The sequence below is a fragment of the Oryza sativa genome, chromosome 11 (genome assembly GCF_034140825.1).
Source record: "Oryza sativa Japonica Group chromosome 11, ASM3414082v1".
Classification (NCBI taxonomy): Eukaryota; Viridiplantae; Streptophyta; class Magnoliopsida; order Poales; family Poaceae; genus Oryza; species Oryza sativa.
The window spans coordinates 27,458,414-27,478,760 of record NC_089045.1 but is presented as its reverse complement, the minus strand read 5'-3'; the positions used below and the strand labels follow the sequence as shown (position 1 = coordinate 27,478,760).

At 42.8% G+C, this 20,347-nt stretch overlaps 2 protein-coding genes across 2 annotated transcripts; one reads left to right on the top strand and one right to left on the bottom strand.

The window, feature by feature from the left end:
• The first annotated feature begins 3,213 nt into the window (after window positions 1-3,213).
• Window positions 3,214-3,771, top strand: LOC136354227 (protein SUGARY ENHANCER 1-like). Its single transcript, XM_066305917.1, has one exon. It carries the CDS (start codon window positions 3,214-3,216, stop codon window positions 3,769-3,771), a length of 558 nt encoding a protein of 185 aa, XP_066162014.1.
• Window positions 3,772-11,119: 7,348 nt separating this feature from the next.
• On the bottom strand, window positions 11,120-16,986 carry LOC107275596 (serine carboxypeptidase-like 2). Its single transcript, XM_015760506.3, has 9 exons — window positions 16,239-16,986; window positions 15,596-15,725; window positions 12,864-12,965; window positions 12,690-12,773; window positions 12,312-12,476; window positions 12,112-12,183; window positions 11,741-11,973; window positions 11,583-11,628; window positions 11,120-11,216 (listed from the first exon to the last, which is right to left on the bottom strand). The coding sequence occupies exons 1-9, from the start codon at window positions 16,829-16,831 to the stop codon at window positions 11,133-11,135; spliced, it is 1,509 nt and encodes a 502-aa protein (XP_015615992.1). The 5' UTR covers window positions 16,832-16,986; the 3' UTR covers window positions 11,120-11,132.
• Between the last annotated feature and the right edge of the window lie 3,361 nt (window positions 16,987-20,347).

Below are 20,347 nucleotides of genomic sequence, written 5' to 3'. Positions count from 1 at the left end.
CGGCACGGCGCGGCGACGGCGGGCTGCGGCGGCGGCGACGGAGGGCTGCGGTGGCGGACGGCTGCGGCGGCGGCGGCGGCTTCCCCCACGCTAGCGGCGGCGGCGCCCTTCCCCACGCTAGCGGCGGCGGCTCTCCTTCCCGTCTCGCCGGCATGGCGCAGCGACGACGGGGTGCAGCGGAGACGGCGGCGACGGCCGTCCCTCCCCCTCTCCCTCTCCCCGTCGGCGTCGACGGCGACGGCGGCGTTGGCTTCGTCCGAGGGTGGATCCGTCGGCGGTGGCGGCCACCGCGGGCGGTTCCGGCAGCGGCGCTCCCTCCACCGCCTCTCTTCTCCTCCAGCGGCGGTGGTTTTTTTTTGCAATTTTTTCTATCCCTATTGCTAACCAAATAGGATTATGTATGGACGAAAAACGGACGAAAATTAGATGTGACGACCGAAAAAATACGAATATATATATATATGTGTGTGTATGTATATGGGTGTGTGTGTGGGGGGGGGGGGCGGGGGTAATACTAGAAAGTCGAAAGTGTTATCATATGAAACGGAACGGAGGAATTACATAAACTGGCGTGTGGTACCGCTCGTGGCTCTCTCACATTCCAAAATTGGGTACAGATCTAAAAATCTCATCTCCTGTACAAGCTGCGATGGGAGATGTAAGCAAAATATGCTAAGTTAGCTCGTAGCTATAGAACCCTAGCCATGGCAGTATCTACACACAATAGTACAAACGCACAGTACATTGGGATGTGGTCATCCCCACTAGCTCGCCCAGAAGATAAGAGAAGAACGTATCATCGCGTTAGGTGCAACACACATGCACATATATACAAGACCTGTCCCTCTCGATCGTCGGGAACTTATTGCAAATTAAATCGATGAAATGCACAACTTATGCACGGCCAAAGGGCAAAGGACGAGATCGGGTGTGGTGTGATATGGTCGTGTGGCAGATATCTTTGCCCTTTCTGGAGCTGCAAACACATGCTATCGATCGTATCGTATCTGTGTGGCTTTGGGACTTATCTGTTGTTGTTTTTACAGAGTTTTAACGAGGAAATGTGTATGGTTTCGTCGCAGTGGACAGTATGCAACAGGGGCAGAATGAAGCACAAAGATATCCACATGGTCTCATCTATATTGTACTACCATATGGACATTGAATTTGCTTGCTAGTGATTTAACGATCATATATAAACACTACCTTTAATTGTATTGTTTTAGTGGAAATGTAGATCTAATTCTGTAGTAGCTAGAATTTTGCCATAGGAGTTATATGACCTGGTAAAATTATATTTGATTTATAATTGCTGGGTGAAGTTTTATGCCCTATTTGAAACGGAGATTATATTATTAGATCATTAAAATGGATTATTAACAAGATTTATTTTTTAAAAAATATTTTTAAGAAGCATATGGAGCAAAAAAAAACCAATGGCAGTAATCGCTAAAAAAAAAGAATAGGGCATCCCTAATTATCGATTTAATTTGCATCCATGGTTTCTTTTCTATGAAGTGTACTACTCTCTATATCCCAATTTGATCATTACCTAATTAGGTATTTCCAAAATATCATCCTTTAATGAGCATCTCTTCATTTATTTGTAAAAAAACAATATTTAAAACTTGATGCAGTCCACGAGGTACGAAGCGACGTAGCACCTTATGATAATTAATTTTAGAATAACAAAGATTTTCTTACTCTTGGTCTCTGGACTTTTTACTTAGGTAGTGTTTGGTGGTAAGGATGGGATGGGACGAACCCGCTTTTAGGGGTGTTTGGTTAAGAGATGAGAGGGATGGGTTGGTCCCTGAAGAGGAATATTCCTCTCAGATTCGGGACTAACTGATCTCAGGACGAGCGAACGGCGTGACGACGCCTTGCTCGCGCGCTCGCCTACTCGAGCTCCGGAGCTCCAGCGTGCTCGCCCTACTCGCCCTTGGGAGCAGCGGCAGACGACTCGGGCGACGGCGACAGCGGCGGGCTCAGCAACGGCGACGACGATGGTGGGGGACTCGGCGATGGCAAATCCAGTGGTGGGGAGGACGGTGGTGGCGGATCTAGCGATGAGGAGGACTGCAGCGGTGGATCCAGCGATAGGGAGGACTACGGATCTGGTGACGGAGGAGGAGCGGCGGCGGTGTGCGAAGAGGAGCTCGCGAAGGTCGAGGGGCGGCGGCGTGCCATGGTCATGTGGGAGGTGAGCAAGCCATGGTTCTCTTCCTCTTGCTCTTGCTCGCCGCCGGCTTGCTCGTCTGCACGCCCGCTGGAGACGATCTCTTCCTCTTGCTCGCCGACAGCTTGCTCGCCCGCACGCCGGCCTGATCGTTGACGGTGGTTACAAACAGCGTCTATCCCATCTCTATCCCATCTCTCCCTCATCCCTTCAACCAAACAAAAAATTAAAATCGTCCCATCCTACAAATCAAACATGTGAGTGGAATCATCTCAATCTAAAAATCAGGGATGGTTCCATCCCATTAGTCCCAAAACGAATCACATGCTTAGGTGATAGATTAAACTGGAATGGAGGGTGTAACAAGTGATCTCAGCTACCTGGAACTAATTTACTAGTACTACCTAGTTAGGGATTTCGAATTAAGCTCGATCACGCTGCCTACTTGCCACTTGTACGCAAGAATCCATCGTCCCTTTGTTGGTGCCCATTTACTTTCTCCTCCAAGGCACCAGCATCCAAGGCCGGCCGCCTTGAAACCCGTGCCCCCGGGGGAGCTCTTCGTTGCATTGCACTCCAGCTCACACGTCTCACCCCGCTCACGCGCCCCTACACCCCCCACCCACGTCACCGACCACCGGGCCCCACCCGCCCACGGACCCCACACGTCGGTGACTCTCCGGATAGCGTCGTGGGTGGCATCCACGTCCGATTCATCCTCCCGCCAACTTGGAACCCCCCATACGCTCCCGCTCTCACTGACGTATGGGCCCGTCGCCCCCACGGTGGGGCCCGATCGGCAGTGACACGTCCTCCTCCCCGAAATGGCAGGCTCACGCGGCGTGGGCGACGGATTCGGTTGCTGACAGGTGGTCCCGCGGGGTGGATGGGGCCCACACGTCAGTTGGGGGATCAGCCTTGGAATAGTGTGGGAGCAACGGAATTACGCTTTCGTGCCACTCGCCTCCTCCCTCCGTATATAGCGCTCTCCGCCTGCATCCACTCCGGCGAGAGACGGAGAGAGAGAGGTCGCCATGCTCCGGCGAGCGGCGGCGTGGTCGTGCACCGAGAGCTTGGGCTCCGAGAGCGGCGACGTCGGCGGCTGTGACGACGACGTCGTCGTCGACCACCACGAGCAGCAGGCGGCGGAGGCGGAGGGGCCACAGACGTCGTCGCCGGAGAAGAGGAGGCGCACGGACCAGAGGCGGCTCCCGCCGGCGATGCCGCGGGCGGCGGAGGGGGGGCCGTTCATGCGCGCGGAGCGCCGCGGCGGGCGGCTGATACTGACCGAGGTGGCGCGAGGGCCCGACCGGCGGCGGGAGGTGTTCCGCGCGTCCCGCGCCGGCGGCCGCCTGCAGCTGCGCTTCGCCGGAGTTGAAGAAGAAGAAGAAGAAGAAGCGCCCGACGGCGCTGACGCCGACGCCGAGCCTGCTGCGCCGGCGGAGACGGCGGAGAGCGTCGCGACTACGAGCGGCGGCGGCGGCGGGGTCGTGGTCAGCGGCTACTGCTGCAACGGCGGCGGCGGCAGCTTCTGCCAGGTGGCGGGCGGCGCAGGGCGGCGCCTCGAGATTGGTGCCGTGATGGGGACGTGAGGCCGAGATGAGCCGCGTCATCCTCTTGCGTCACTGTGGATGGATGACTCCTGCATGCGAGCTTAATTAGCTGCATTTTATTGTTTTTTTTCCGAGCATTGTTGATTTTCCTCTCTCTTATTTTGTCTCCATTTATTTGATTTTCGAGAGAGAACAAAATTGGTAGAATTGAGATCGAGGTAATTTTGATTTTGTGTTGGTAAATTATATGTAGTTTATTTAATTTGTGCCCTTGAAGAAACATTTTTTCATTTTTGTTGTTTACTTGCATAATGTGCAAAATTTGCATGAGAGAACATTTTTTTTAAGAACAGAGAAATTATTAATTTATGGATCAATCATAGGATGGATTAATTAAGCCAGGGCAGAGCTTATCTCAAGCCTTGCGTTTATCTAGTGATAAGGATTACCGTTGCGCATGCATCAATTAGCGGCTAGTATCTTTTTTTTTCATAGTTATGGTTTTATTTGCTTTACAAGAAAGTAGAAAGAGTAGCTATTAAAACGTGAGTAGTAGTTAAGAGAATTTAGAAAGAGAAGAAAAAAACATTATCTAGCTAAAACAATGGTGGCAAGCACCTCATGAAGAATTAATAAGACAAACTTCACTACAAATATCTCACATGCAAAAAAAACAAATATAGCTAAGCAGACAATGATTACTTACTGTTTTTTTAATTTGCTGCTTTATTTTTTTTTTACTAAATGGAAGAGAAGATTATTGTGGTGTGTCTGACATGGTAAGTTAGACCAATAACAATATAGCACTACACTGATTTCTCATTTGCCCCTTAACATGCCATCTCTTATTTAACCATTATAAGTCACTCACATGTGAGTCTTAGACCCATGTATCATCGAGAGAACGATGAACGAATAACTGAACAAGGGATGGGGGCAACTTTCATGAGAAAACAAGAATCATGTTTTCTATGTGCGCAACAATTTGTTTTCTATATTTTTTTTATCAAAAGTAGCAGGGGAGTAATACTGTTTTACAGTGCATTACTACTACAAAATGGCATAAATAATGCCAAAAAGTGCAAGCTCCAACAGATCAATGACGTAAGGAAAAAAAGAAGCCGCACACATGCTATTTTCATTACGTAAGACGGAACAAACCGGTATTGTACATAAGTTGGACATAGTCCCTGTTTTAAAATAAAGAAATGAATAAATTTCAGTCGTTGGTATATAGTCCCTGTTTTATAAGTCGGACGCCATTACTTTTTATCTTTTTATATAAGTGGGGCCATTTATCTTATTTAAAAATTTGTGTACGTATGAAAACTATAAATCATACTTAGAATATCTTTAGTGATAAAACTAATAAATAATATCATATTTTCTTAATAAGATGAATGGTTAAATGATGAATGTTTAAAAGTCAAGATGTCATGGAATATCTATAATATGCATGCCAACTATTTTTATGGTATAACAAGATATCAGATCTAGACCATATATTTATATGTGTTGCTCCACTTCTGTTATGTAATTAAGATCTAGCCAACTAAAAGGGAAAAAACAACAGTCAGGGCATGGCATTCAATCTTATTGCGTCAGCATATAGAGATATATGCTTGTTGCAACCTCTTCTATCTCAATTTTGACAACTATATATTTTAGATGGTTATGGTCAGAATTCAACGAGACGGTCACCTATCGATCATTGGCAACACCATGCATAAATATACATATGACAATCTTTTTTTAAGGGTATAGGCCAACAATTTTAATACGCAAGCATATGCATTCATGCATTCGGACTTGGTGTTGTGGAAGGCATTTGGTCTCCATAAACTACAATAAAATAAAATAAAAAATACATGGCTCACACGCTTCTTCAAGCCAAATTAAATAAAATTAAGTGAAGATGATTATTTGTCGAATGAATCCATGCAGGGAAATAAAATTTACTCCCTTTGACACAAAATATAAGAAGTTTTGGTTGAACGAGACACATCCTAACACTATGAATTTAGACATACAACATATACAGATTCGTATTCTATGATATATCTAATCCAACCAAAACTTCTTATATTTTAGGACGAAAAGACTCAAGAGTAATAAATAGAGTAGAGAAATACTAAAAGAAAAATCATCGCGGGAGTTCATGTTTCATAATATGCAATCTCATATATTTTTTAACCATTTCTTTTATAAAAAAATGCTAAATATATATGTCGCATAATTATTAACAGAGTATTATGGGGAAGAGGAGTTTACGTGTAAGAGCGAACTAATTAGAGACCCTGAATCAAAACAAATAAAAGGGCTGCTAGCTCTAGCTATAGTTTGAGCACGGCGATCGCTCTCATGGAGAGGAAAATGAAGCAGCACCGTCACTCCGAAATCAACAACATGCATTTTTCTTTTTCTGCAGTGATGTTTAAACACATATTCACTACACCAGATCCTCACACCTGTGACGACATATCTGTGACGGGCATAAGTGGTAGTCAGTGATGATGGTCACCTTTGACGGGTTCTAAAAGATTCCGTCATCGGTGAGCTATTCAGCTCTGTGACGGGTCGAAAACGGAACCCGTCAAAGGGGAGTTAATCCTCACCTCTGATGGTTTCTACTTCCGGCCCGTCACAGGTGACTAATTACCTGTGACGAGTTGCAACCGGATGGCCCGTCAGAGGTGAGGTTTACTCACCTCAAATGGGTTCAAACCCTAAACCGTTTGAGGTGAGTTGTCCCACTATATATACTCGAAGCCGTCACCTACCTTCCCAAGCCGAGCCAGAGGAGATATTTCTTCTCCCGGCGGGGCCCACACTCAGAAGAGATAAGGTTGTCCTCTCTCTCTTTCTCCATTTCTCTCGAGTTCTCTCTCCCTTTCTCCATTTCTCTGCGTGTAGCGGCTGCGCCGGCGCCGGCCTGGCAGGGGCGGCGGCGCCATCCCGTCAGATCCGGCAGGGGCGAGAGGGGAGGCGCGGGAAGGGAGGCGTGGTGGCGGAGGACGGCGTGGATGGTGGGAGCGCCTTCCCTCCGCCAGATCTGGAGGCCCGACTGAGGGAGGGGAGGCGGTGGCGGCCCGACGGTGGCAGCGGTGGCGCCCTCCCCTCCGCCAGATCCGGCGGGAGGGGAGGCGGCGGCGGCTCGGGCGGCAGCAGATCTGCCCGTCTCCTCCCTCGGGAGCGACTGCGGCGGGCTTAGTTGAGTGGGAGCGAGCGGCCATGGCGGCGGTAGCTGCGACAACGACGACGACGATGCTGACGGCGGCTGCAATGAAGACGATGAGCGACCGCCCCCATCGACGGCGCCACCAGCTTCTACGCCCACAAACCTCGGATCCGCCCGCGTCGTCTTCCAACGCCCACCCAACAGCCGCCGCTGGATCCGGCCTCCACGGGGTTCTGGTACGTGGATCCGGCTACCGCAGCCTCCATCCCCCAACCGCCGGTGTCCACGCCCTCTCCCCCCGACCACCGGCGTCCTCCACCGTCTCCTTCACCCACGAGCGCCACCGCCATTTCTGACTCTTGTAGGTTGTGCTTGATTTTTCTTATCTTGCAAATGTTCATTGCCAAATTTTAGATTGGGCCATATTCTGTGTTGTTTGTGTGGATGTCTAGTTTGTTAAGATGCAGATCATTACTAGTGTGATGTATATTGTTACTCAAGATGTGTGATGTATATTGTTTCTCTGATGTTATCAGATCTGCCAAAGAAATGCAAAGTTGTTGTCTTGCATCTTGAGATGAATCTTGCATCTTTTGCTTCATGTCGTGAGCTGGGGGCTGAGGGGTTTTGAATTTTTTTTGGATGATTTTTCACACCTGTGACGGGTGATAAATTAGACCTGTCAGAGTGTATGTCACCTTTGATGGGCTGGAAAGAGTCACCCGTTACAAGTGATTCTCACCTGTGACGGGCTATTTCTATGCGGCCCGTCAAAGGTGTTAATCACCACTGACGGCTTTTCACCCGTCATAGGTGAGGTGCAGTCATCAGTGACCACTAATCTCTGACGAGGGCTAAATCCATCAAAGGTGATGACATGGGCCCGTCAATGGTAAGAGGGTCCAGCGTAGTGATTCAAAGAGAACGACACGTGCTTAATATTTATACAAGCATTACGATTTAAACCCAGGTTGATAGAGGCGGAGCCACACATGAGAGATCTGGCCAGAAGCCGATCAAGAAATTAATTAAGTATAATTCATCTATTTTCATACATGTATCGTCTTAATCCAAACAAAAATAGACTAAAACAAGTGATCGAGTGACACATCTTTCTTTCATTTTAGCTCTGCCTCTACAGGTTCATGGAGTTATGCATCCGTCTACTCCCTCCGTCCCATAATATAGTAACTAGGACTGAACGAGATATTTCATGGTATAACGAATCTGGACATATATAAAATGTCTTATTTTTATTATTATATTTTGGGACGGAGAGAGTACACGAGTATGACTTAACCACTGCACCAACGGTCCTTCTGCCCAACGTGCATAAATTATATATGTACTTGAAAGTAACCCATATATGCATGGAGTCTTAATATACCTATCAGCGATTTTGGCTTTTGTATGACAGCGCGCGCGATGGACGGCTCACACACATATTGTCAGCCTAATTTTGTCACCATCGAAAGCTTGGTTTCCACGCGTAGGTTGTAGGTTGCGACTTTAGTACGTGACGGCTTGGGGTTGCCACGTTGCATTCAACCGCAGCCGTTGTTAATTTTTTTTCCTTTTTTTTTTTTGGGGGGGGGGGGGGTGGTGGGGGGGTGGGGAGGACGGTGATGGATGGCGTCAATCGACGGGTCTGTTGCAACCCAATAGCTCTGGGCATGGGGTTAGACCAGCTGGACCCGAGCTCAGGTGGAGCAGGCTAAGGCCCTGTTTGGAGGAGCTTGTCCCAGCTGCAGCTTTTTCTAAAAGCTGCTTCTGCTAGAAGGGTCTAGCAGCCCCAAATAGTCCACAGCTTTTGAGAATATGTAGTTACATATTTTGAAAAATGAACTAAGAAGCCAGAAGCTGGGTTTCAGAGCTTTTCCAGATTCTCAGAAGTTGGCTACCAAATAGCTGCTTCTCAGAATCTAAAGCTCCTCCAAACAGTTCCTTAATTTTGTTCGATCTCTCCATGCATCGCCTGCGTACCTTCCTTATTTAATTTCCTTCAATGAATTCCACCGACGACTTGTTCTTCTTCTATGCGTACGTCATCGCCGATCGTCCGATTACATAGTTCACCTTTTTTTATAAACACAACATAACATCAGGTGTTGCTCATCCCTATAAACATATACAAACACACCTTATTGGCCCCCCACACATCCTACCCCTATAAAAACTTCCGAATGACTAGGTCAGTATATCCGCATACCCTACTCTTATAAACATATCTTGAGATTGGTGAAGTCATCATAGGTGTCTCATTGTAAGCATCCTCGGAAGACTGAACCGACATATCTTGATATCGATAAAGTTACCAAGAGCACCTCATTGTCGACATACATCGTTTATCATTGAAAGAATAATTAGCTGTAAATACGACACACACGCGTATAGTCTAAGACTTGAATCCGGGTGAGTAGGTTACATCAGCTAGTTAGGTTTCCTTGTGATGTTTAATTGAGTGCGTTTAATTTGTGTTCAAATCGAAGAGCAATGGTTTAGTTCAGGGAGATTCAAGAAACAATTATAGAATTAGTGCTGGGCCGTAATTGCAGGCCCAAGCCCAGCATGCAGTCATGCATCACGAGGACCCGAAATGGCTGCTGGCCCACTCAATCTGATGGAACTTGATCCAGTTAAGCCCACTAGTGAGTGACCTAGATTCATCAGTAATTCAGTATTAGTCTCAGTATTAGTTAGCTGGTCAAGTATTCTCATGCAATCTTCACAATCTGATGTGGTTTCATCTTTTTTTTTCTTATGTTTATACTTATCAGCTAAATTTTGAATTTTCACCATAAATTTTAAGCCGATTTTAGGTTTTTTTTCATCGAAGTTTATTTTTCAGCCTTTGCATTTAGATCGCTAAGATCACGTATATAAAAGTTTTATTCGCAAACTATTTTTTATTAAGGGCCGGTCTGACTTGCAGTTCATTTCTCAAGACTAGGCAAGATGCACTACTACGAAATGATTTCTATATACGAGGGCCCCAATAGGTTACATGTGAATTGTAACTGGTCACGTCTGAAAAATCAATTTGCATTTTCGCATATGGCTTCTTAAGAGGCTACATGCAAAAATCAATTTTCGCAGACGAATATCTTAACATACCCACATGCAAAAATAAACATATTTAACACCTTAAAATATCTAGTTCCTTCCTCCACTCCTCACTCTCTCCCCACTCCTCCCTTATCCTCTCCTCTCCTCATTCGGAGGAACCGTGCATCAACTACGGCGGTAGCCCTCCCCCGCGCGGATCTAGCGGTGGCAACCATCCCCCACGTGGATTCGGTGGCAGCAGTGGGGCCCTCCCCTGCACTCCTCCTCCGGTGGTAGTGCTGCTCCCCCACGCGGATTTGGCGGTGGAGGGGCAGTGGAGGTGCGGGGAGGGTGACGGCAATGATGACAAGCAGCGGCAGACTACCGCGATGACGTCGTCGACGTATGGGACCTAGTTAGGGTTTCGACTTTTGAAATTTTTGGTTTTTTTTGAATTTTTATTTTCCGTGCGAACGACGTAAGCATCTGCACGCGAAAATACAGAATTATATTGTCATTTCAATATTTTTCTTTCATAATAGTGTGAAAGTATACATGATATTATATTAAAAACTTTCATAATAACGCCAGTTGCGCAATTTGCATGGGCATAGTAAATTTCAATACTTACAGTATAACTTTTTTTTATTAAGGGCGTAATAAAGCGATACATGTCTATTTAGTCTCACGTATATATGAGGTATATATATACGCTCTTTTCAATCCTCATATTTTGCACTGTATTCAACCAGACGCAATGCACACGCGAGCAGGAGTCTCCACCGCAACCCTTGGGGAAAAAAATCCACTGTGATGGATAAAAAAAATATGTCACCACAATTTTAGCAAAATCGCAAATTTTTTGTGATGTATATTGTTTGAATCCAGCAGAAACCTTGTGATATACTCCCTCCGTTTTTTAATAGATGACGTCGTTAACTTTTTCTCACATCTTTGACCATTCGTCTTATTTAAAAAATTTATGCAAATGTATAAGATATAAATCACACTTAAAGTACTATGAGTGATAAAACAACTCATAACAAAATAAATTATAATTACATAAATTTTTTGAATAAGACGAATGGTCAAACATGTGAGAAAAAGTCAATAGCGTCATCTATTAAAAAACGGAGGTAGTATATGGGTAGGATGTTCTCTTACATGTACACCATCTTCAAAGAGGATCTCTGGACACCCACCTTGCAAGCATAGTAAGGCATTGCTTTGGCATGTACTCTGGAGCTGTATGTCCACCACCCTACGCAAATTAACACCAAAATACTATTTTTCATTATCAAGTCCCAAGATTTTAATTTGTTAGTCACTCAGTTTCGGATCATAAGTCGTTTTAACTTTGGATGAAATCAAACTGCTCTAAGTTCGATCAAGTTTGTTGAAAAAAAGTAGTAATATATTGAAGACAAGACAAATGTATTATAAAAATATATTCAATTATAGATTTAATAAAATCAATTTGGTGTTGTGAATATTATTAAATTTGTCTACAAATTTAATCAAACTTAGAATAGTTTGACTTTGATCAAAATTAAAACGGCTTATAGTCTGAAACGGTGGTAGTACAGCACATGAATCCTGAGAAGGAAGCTAGAACGCCGGCCCATACCTTGACAGTTGCGAATGTGAGGTTATTAGAGTATGACCTTGTATATCTGCACATATGACAGACGAATACACACATATGATATATCGCACACAAGTAATTAATCCATCGAATACTCAACAATTAATAGGATGATACCAATGAATAGTGTGAGTCCTCACCCTCCAACTTGTCCATCCACAAACCATGGTCTCCACTTATCCACAACAGAGAAATTCAGAGACTTAATCCAGGCTTGCGTGCCGATGAAAGGGATAGCCATGTCATGATCACCACTGTAAATTAGGCTTCTGTAGCCTCTAGCTGTCAAATCCAGATGGTATCTTATTGAACTTTTGATGTCGCGAGTGTACGGAATGTCAAAGTTGCATCTTTGCCACGAAGGAACTGTTCCCTGCATTATTGCAGAATACCGTGGATAGGATAAATTAATTACATTGCATTGTCTTGTTTAATTTGGACCCAGAGATGATCGAACCTGCAGATTACTGTTCAATTATTCAATGATGAACAGACAGGTGTATTTATGTACCTGGTGTATTCCAAGTGCCTCTCTTACTGTGTCATTGTTTGCCCATATTCTGGACATGGTATATCTTGCTGTCTGATAAGAAGAAATGCCAAATGGCAGGCATGTAAGATATAAATGATGATATATATATACTGGAGTAGTAGAAGAAGAAAAGGAAAATTAGTATTAATCAACAAATTAATTAATGAAGGTACACTAACTCTGCATTCTGAAGAAATCTCAGACAAGTGAAGGTCTTGGTCCTCTTGGAGTTGGAGCATCTGCCGTCCTCCTGAAGTAAATGGCTTATCGATGCGCGGATTATGAGGGCTTGCCAACGTGCAGTAAGGCTCCAGAATGTGATTTTGGTATATGTCCTTGACACACTTCACAATTAATTACCAATTGATTAGTCAATAGCAGAATCACTGAACTGAAGAACAAAATACTTTCCTAGAATTAGATGCGGTGTTTCTTAGCTAGTACAATGAATCCGAACAGACTCCAATCCAGATTCGTTATACTAAGAAATATCTCATCCAATCCTATATTAATTTGTTTTGAGACAAAGGCAAGGAGTAAGTTATAATAATGCGTGCCTCATCTATGGCATCAAGAGTATTAGTGCACTGAACGCTTTGCTGCTGGGTGTTGTCCCTGACGCTGCAGCTCTTCTTGTATGCCTGAAAAATCATAATTATATATATAAGATGCTAATAATTCCTTCACGAAGCAGGATAGAGACGTTTTTCATACTCATACTGTATGTTTACCTCGTACAGTTCGTCAGATATGAGACCCATCCCATGAGTAAATGGAATTTTGGATGGAGTGTCGAAGTTGGGATCAGTGACTGGATTGCCCAAAAGGTAGCCCTGATACATGACGATTTGGCAGGTAGGCAGATGGATATTAGTGTGCAGTGCAGTTATTATGTACTCCTACTCCCTCCTGATGAAAATTTAAAAGATTTTAGTTGAATAGAACACATTGTCCTATCCTAGTACCACAAATCCGGATAGCTCTTTATCCAGATTCGTAGTCTTAGATGTATTATATCCAACCAAAATCTCTTATATTTCAGGACGGAGGGAGTAGACGAAATTAGAGTTAAAACTTATAGTCGTTTTATATTATAGTCGTTTGAATTTTTATTGGTCAAAATTCATTAGGTATGACCGAATTTATATAAAAAAAAGTAACATTTGTAACGTTAAATTAGTTTCATTAAATTTAATATTTAATATATTTTGATAATATATTTTTATATTAAAATTATTAGTATATTTTTCTTTATAAACTCGGTCAAATTTAAATAAATTTAACTTATACTCCTTCCGTCCCAAAATATAAGCATTTTTAGTATAGTAACAAGTCAAACATTTTTAACTTTGACTATTAATAGAAAAAAAATAAAAAAGATCAATCATGTAAAATTGATATTACTAGATTTGTCATTAAACAAACTAACATAATATGTAACTCTTATTATTTAAAACATCTTACTCTTTTATAGATACTAGCATAGCATGGTGGCCCACGCAGATTGCACGGCTAGCATCATTATATTTTCTCTCATATAATTGTATATATGTTTTCTCATTATATTATTCAAATATATTAAAATGACAACATAATTTTAAATTTTGCAATAACTTTACAAAACTACTAATGTGTAATATTCATATTATATTTTATATACGTGTTAGTTATTAATTATTTTTAATATCAAAATTTAGTTATTTGTAAATTATATATATTCCTATATAGACTCTAGACTCGTCTTATAATATTTCTTTTTTTTAATTCTGAATTTTCTTTAGATTGTATTTCTATATAGACTCTATACTCTTCTTCCAATATTATTTATTTTTATTTTTGAATTTTTATTATTTCTAATTGTATTTCTATATGGACTCTAAACTCATCTTTCAATATTCTTTAATTTTTAATTTCGAATTTCAGTTACTTCTAAATTGTATCCTATATTGACTTTAAACTCTTCTTGCCATGTTTTTTTTAATTTCAAATTTTAGTTATTTGTAAATTGTATTTTTATACGGACTCTAAACTCTACTTTTAATTTTATTATGTTTATTCCAAATTTTAGTTAGTTTTAAATTCCTATATGGACTCTATACTCAACTTCTAATATTTCTTTTTTTTAATTCCGAATTTTTATTTTTTTTCTTAATTGTATTTCTATATGGACTCTATTCTCTACTTCTAATATTCCTTATTTTTAATTTCAAATTTCTATTATTTCCTAATTGTATTTCTATATGGACCCTATACTCTACTTCTAATATTCCTTATTTTTAATTCAGAATTTCAGTTACTTCCTAATTGTATTTCTATATGGACTCTATACTCTACTTCTAATATTCCTTATTTTTAATTCCGAATTTCATCTATTTCCTAATTGTATTTCTAATATGGACTCTGTTCTCCTTTTCTAAGATTCCTTATTTTTTTAATTTCGAATTTGAATTATTTCTAAATTGTATTTCTATATGGACTCTAGTCTCCTCTTCTAATATTCCTTATTTTTTAATTCCGATTTTTAGCTATTTCTAAATTATATTTCTATATGGACTCTGTTTTTTCTTTTTCTTCGATTAATGTGAGAATTTCCAGGCCATGAGAGCGAACGTGGAGGCTCCCTTTTCTATTCCTTTAATAATATACTCCATCCGTTTCATAATGTAAGTCATCAGTGGTGAAGCCAGGATTTGGGTATAGGGGGTGCTGGCCAGGAGACGTAAGAACTCACCAGCGCCTCGGTAGATAATATAGGGTGGATCTTGGTGTATAAAATTGAACTTATTTTAGAATGGAGGATGTATGTCCGAATATATGTTAATATAGTATAAAAAGAACCATTTTTAAAGTCACTAAATAGCACCAACTTTACTCAATACAGAATGACACACGACATCATTTCTATTCATCCTTTTTAATTTTGGAGACTTGCAACCACATCGCTTAGTTACGTTAATAGACTTGCAACCACATCGTTTAATTACGTTAATTAACTCAGGTAATCACGTAAAGCTAAAACCTATTGGACAGCTAGGTAGGTATAGGCTCAACTTGCAACAAATTAATGAGCTAATTTTATGGATTAGATGGCTAATCATCCGGGGGTGGGGTTTGCAGTGCATGGGGATGGGGGGTGCCAGGCCCACCCCGGCACCCCCTGTGGCTTCGCCACTGTAAGTCATTCTAGCATTTCTCATATTCATATTGATGTTAATGAATCTAGACATATATATATCTATATAGATTCATTAACATCATTATGAACGTGGAAAATACAAGAATGACTTACATTGTGAAACGGAGGAAATAATAGATTATTGATTAAAGTAACATCTCGGAGACCGTATCAGAGCCTAAAAATGCTTATATTTTGGGACCCAGGGAGTAATATAAAACAGAGGGAGTAGCTGTATTGTAGCAGATGGATGGAAGGATGGAGGAACGTGGCGCGAAGTGAATATACCTTTAGATTGAGAGATGGTTGATGTGGTTCAGGTGAAGAAGTGGCGATCCCCAAGGCAACGGCCGGCACAATCATCCCAGAGTAGGAGTCGCCGGCGATGTAGAGAGGATTGGAGAGGAGATCCGGGTGCACCCAGTGGCGAAGCCACAGGGGGTGCCGGGGTGGGCCTGGCACCCCCCATCCCCATGCGCTGCAAACCCCACCCCCGGATGATTAGCCATCTAATCCATAAAATTAGCTCATTAATTTGTTGCAAGTTGAGCCTATACCTACCTAGCTGTCCAATAGGTTTTAGCTTTACGTGATTACCTGAGTTAATTAACGTAATTAAACGATGTGGTTGCAAGTCTATTAACGTAACTAAGCGATGTGGTTGCAAGTCTCCAAAATTAAAAAGGATGAATAGAAATGATGTCGTGTGTCATTCTGTATTGAGTAAAGTTGGTGCTATTTAGTGACTTTAAAAATGGTTCTTTTTATACTATATTAACATATATTCGGACATACATCCTCCATTCTAAAATAAGTTCAATTTTATACACCAAGATCCACCCTATATTATCTACCGAGGCGCTGGTGAGTTCTTACGTCTCCTGGCCAGCACCCCCTATACCCAAATCCTGGCTTCGCCACTGGGTGCACCTCCTGCAACCACTTGCGGAGGAAGACGAGAATGTGGCGGACGGCAATGGTGTCGCCGGTGCGGAATCCGGCGCCGTCGGTGTCGGCGTCGGCGGCGTAGGAGAAGCCAGTTCCGACGGGGGAGTCGAGGAAGATGACGCTGGCTCGCTTCGTCCACGACTCCGGCTTGTACAGCAGTCTCGGCAGTCCGCCATGGCGGCCATGGTGGAGGTCGAAGGTGAGGGGTCCGACCTCGTAGACGAGGCCGGAGAAGGCGGAGCAGCCGGGGCCGCCGGTGAGCCAGAGCAGGAGGGGGTCGTCGTCGGCGGCGGGGCGGCGCTCCGAGCGGATGAAGTAGTAGAAGAGGCGGACGCCGGCGATGTGGTCCACCTCCACGTACCCGGTCTCCAGCTCGAACGGGAGCGGCCCGTCGAACCCCGGGAGATGCCTCACCACTCTCCTGCTGCTGCCGCCGCCATTGCTTCTCGCTCTCGCACCCGCACTCGCGGACACGCGGCTGCAGAGAGGAGAGGAGGTGAGGAGGAGGAGGAGGAGGAGAAGCAGCAGCAGCAGCTGCCGCCGTGTTACCGCCGGCTGCTCTGTACATAAATTCATGAAGAAAAACAGCTGCAGCTTAAGCTTCAGCTAGCTAATTAATTCTAGCTTAAGCTTGTCTCTGTCCTTGCCGCTCTTTATATTTCTGATCGATATCGTTTCTTCATTTTGATTGCGCTGTCCTTTTCTCGCACTACTCTACCCAATCTTCTAGGAGTAATGATTCTTCTTCTTTTTCCTAAATATTCTATTCCCATGCTGCGCTCGTGCCGCCTTAATTTATACGTACTGTCTTCCACTTGCTAATTATCGTTGCATTTATAGCATAGTGGCTCTTGTAGAATAAAAATTGAATATATACCTTTTTTTTCAACGTTTTGCATTTATACACATGCATGAAAAAGAATTGCGAAAATATACCTCTACCGCAGAATGGAGGTGCGGGACCAAGAGGGTGCCACTCGCTCCCGCGGAACGGCCGCGCGGAACCGTCGCACCCGCGCGCGACATCACGGTCCCGCGCGGCGGGGGCGCGCGACCGACGCGGTCCCACGCACCGGGGACAAAAAAAATTGTCCGCTGATGCTCCAGGAGCGCCGGTCCCGCGCGGCTGCACTGCGGGACCGAACGGTCCCGCATACCTGCCCTGCGGAGCCGTGCATGCATCCAGCCGAGCTGACGCAATGATGACGCAATGATGCAGCAATGACGCAATGATGCATGCATGCTGCTGCCGACCGAAACGGTCCCGCGCAACGGCAACGCGGGAGCGCACGGCGAGCGGCGGTCCCGCACGGCCAAGCTGCGGGAGCGCGCGGCGAGTGGCGGTCCCGCACCTCCGTTCCGCGGAAGATGTATATTCATGCAATTCTTTTTCGCCCGTGTATATAAACACAAAATACGAAAAAAAAAAGATATATTTTCAAATTTTATTCGGCTCTTGTATCCACTTGCTAATACAAGCTCTCTATACTAATGTATCTAGAGACTATCCTGCTACAATAGTAGAGACAGTAAGATTTCTAAGCCGTTAATGCACTAAATAGTTTTTATTATACTTCTTTCCTTTTTTCCACCCTCATGCAACAATTTTTCTGTTATAAATGCTAAAAGTCGACTCTGAGCCGTTGTGATGCGTAGCAATGATGTTTCTCATTCCTTCCCTCTCTTTCTTCCACGTCACCAAATTTACTTATATGACAACGAAGAGAGCGCGTTATTAGACGCTATTGTACATGCCCTCAGTCATGGTTTCTTGTAATGGTGAAACTAAGTACTCCTTGCTACTCCCTCTTTCCCAAATTGATCATCATATAATAAAATTTAAAATTTCTCAAATTGATCATCATATAACCGCATGAATATGGATTTCATCAGAAATACAATTAATGCAGCATGGGAGAATGTGTGTATTCTAATTAAGGTATAATTGGCATGTTATTTTAATCGATACATGCATTGTGGGAGATTGATGTGATTTAAATTATCCTTAGGCTGTGTTCGCTAGGAGAGGATGGGAACATGCGCACAGTGCGCACGGAAAACTGAGTAGTCCATTAGCACGTGATTAATTAAGTATTAGCTATTTTTTTCAAAAATGGATCAATATTATTTTTTAAAAAACAACTTTCATATAGAAACTTTTTTACAAAAAACGCACCGTTTAGCCGTTTGAAAAACGTGCACATGGAAAACGAGAGGAGAGTGTTGAGAACTTGCTCTTGTAAAAACAGCCTTAGTCTTGATGTATAAACTTATATAATGATCAATTTGAAAATGAGCGAGTATATTTTTTTCGAAACCAATCGAGCGTATAATTTTTTTCCTTATCATGTGCATATTGTTTAGTACTATATAATCAGTCAAAGCTAGTGGATCTACGTTTATTGCAACCCAATAGCTCTGGGCATGGGGTTAGACCAGCTGGACCTGTGCTCAGGTGGAGCAGGCTAAGGCATAGTAGTTTAATTAGCAGTTAGGACATGTTAATGCTTAAAAAACACTCTATCATTTATGTAAAAAAATACTATGTTTGTACATTGATCGACTTAGCATAATATCATTGCAAGCATCATGTTATTGGTAGGATGATCACTTCAGATGAGTTCACACGCAATATGGAAATATTTAATTGCTTTAGCATTATTATTTATTTTAATCTTTTCTCCATTTTTTTATTTAATATAGCATTCCTTTTTGTGTCCTTAATATTTTCTTGGGTCGGTTTACCATTTTATTTGGAGATAGAAGTGTTGTTGTTTTCTTTGATGCCAAAACTCAATACCCTAATACGAGGATATTGGTATTTCAAAGTTTGGTAGGGAAATAAATCTTTGTTACTTAGTTAAACGACAGATTTATCTGGTTATTCCTTATAAAGTGACTACATGTAAAGTATATACATGGCTATTCTATCATATTATTTTATGCTTACATTTTTTTTAATAAAAATGAGTTGTAGCATCCTCTCAAAATATAAAATTTACAATTTCACATTTAACTTTGCCATATATCATGTTATGTACTATGAGTGAACCCCATAGCAACAATAGCACAAGAAGTAAGGAAAAAAAGAAAGAAAGAAAGGGGAGCGAGGCTGGCCCAAACCAAACAGGCCCAGCCCCTCCCCCTCTACTACCTGCTGGGCCAGCTGTTGAGTTCCAGCCCAAGCCGGCCCCAGCGTCCGCTAGTTTGGCTCACACGCGCACGAGTGGGGCAGTGGGCGAGCACGTGATGGAGCAGCAGCACGCACGCGTTGTGCAACTATTGGTATCACGTGGCGCATAATTTTACAAGAAAAACCACCGGCTTTAAAATATTAGATATGATAGGCCTGTTTTGAATTAGATTTGGGACATAATCGTGAGAACCCAAACCATTAGATGGTCTACTCAATATGGGTCGCTTGGCATGTGATCAGACCGTGGTCATAGTTCAAAACTCCAAACCGCATGTTGGAAAAGAATCTTCTCTCATTTTATCTTCTGGACAATGAATACATTTTCATCTCAATTTTGTTACATGGTAAACAACAATTTTATTGCAAAAATCAACAATATTATTATGTAACAAGACTACCGACAACAAACAAAGGCAGATCCACATGTGGTGCTACCCCTACCCTCTGGATTTTAGTTCAATGGCAAAGCATGAGCACGTACACCCCACTATTTAAAAAGGAAAATGCTACGCATACGATTTTTTATTTTTTCTTCCGATTTTTGTACGATCAAACGTAACGGCGCCGACGGCAGGAGAACCTAACGCGAGCGCACGGCGCACGCACATGCGGCTGTACTCAGGGGCGCTCATGGGCCCTAAAGCCCAATTAACCTCTTTGCATCTGACTTAATTGAGATTATATCTATACTTGAGATTATATTAGCACGATCTACCAGAGTATTCAATCTAACTAAATTTACTATCTAATCTAAAGGGAAAAAAAAGATATTTTGGGCCTTCTATCCCATGACTAAAAGAGTGGAATTTTTGGAACAAGTTATGCTTCATCACCATGTGACATCAATTAATGTGCTGAGCAGCACTATACTATGGCTTTAAGTTTGTCTCTAACAA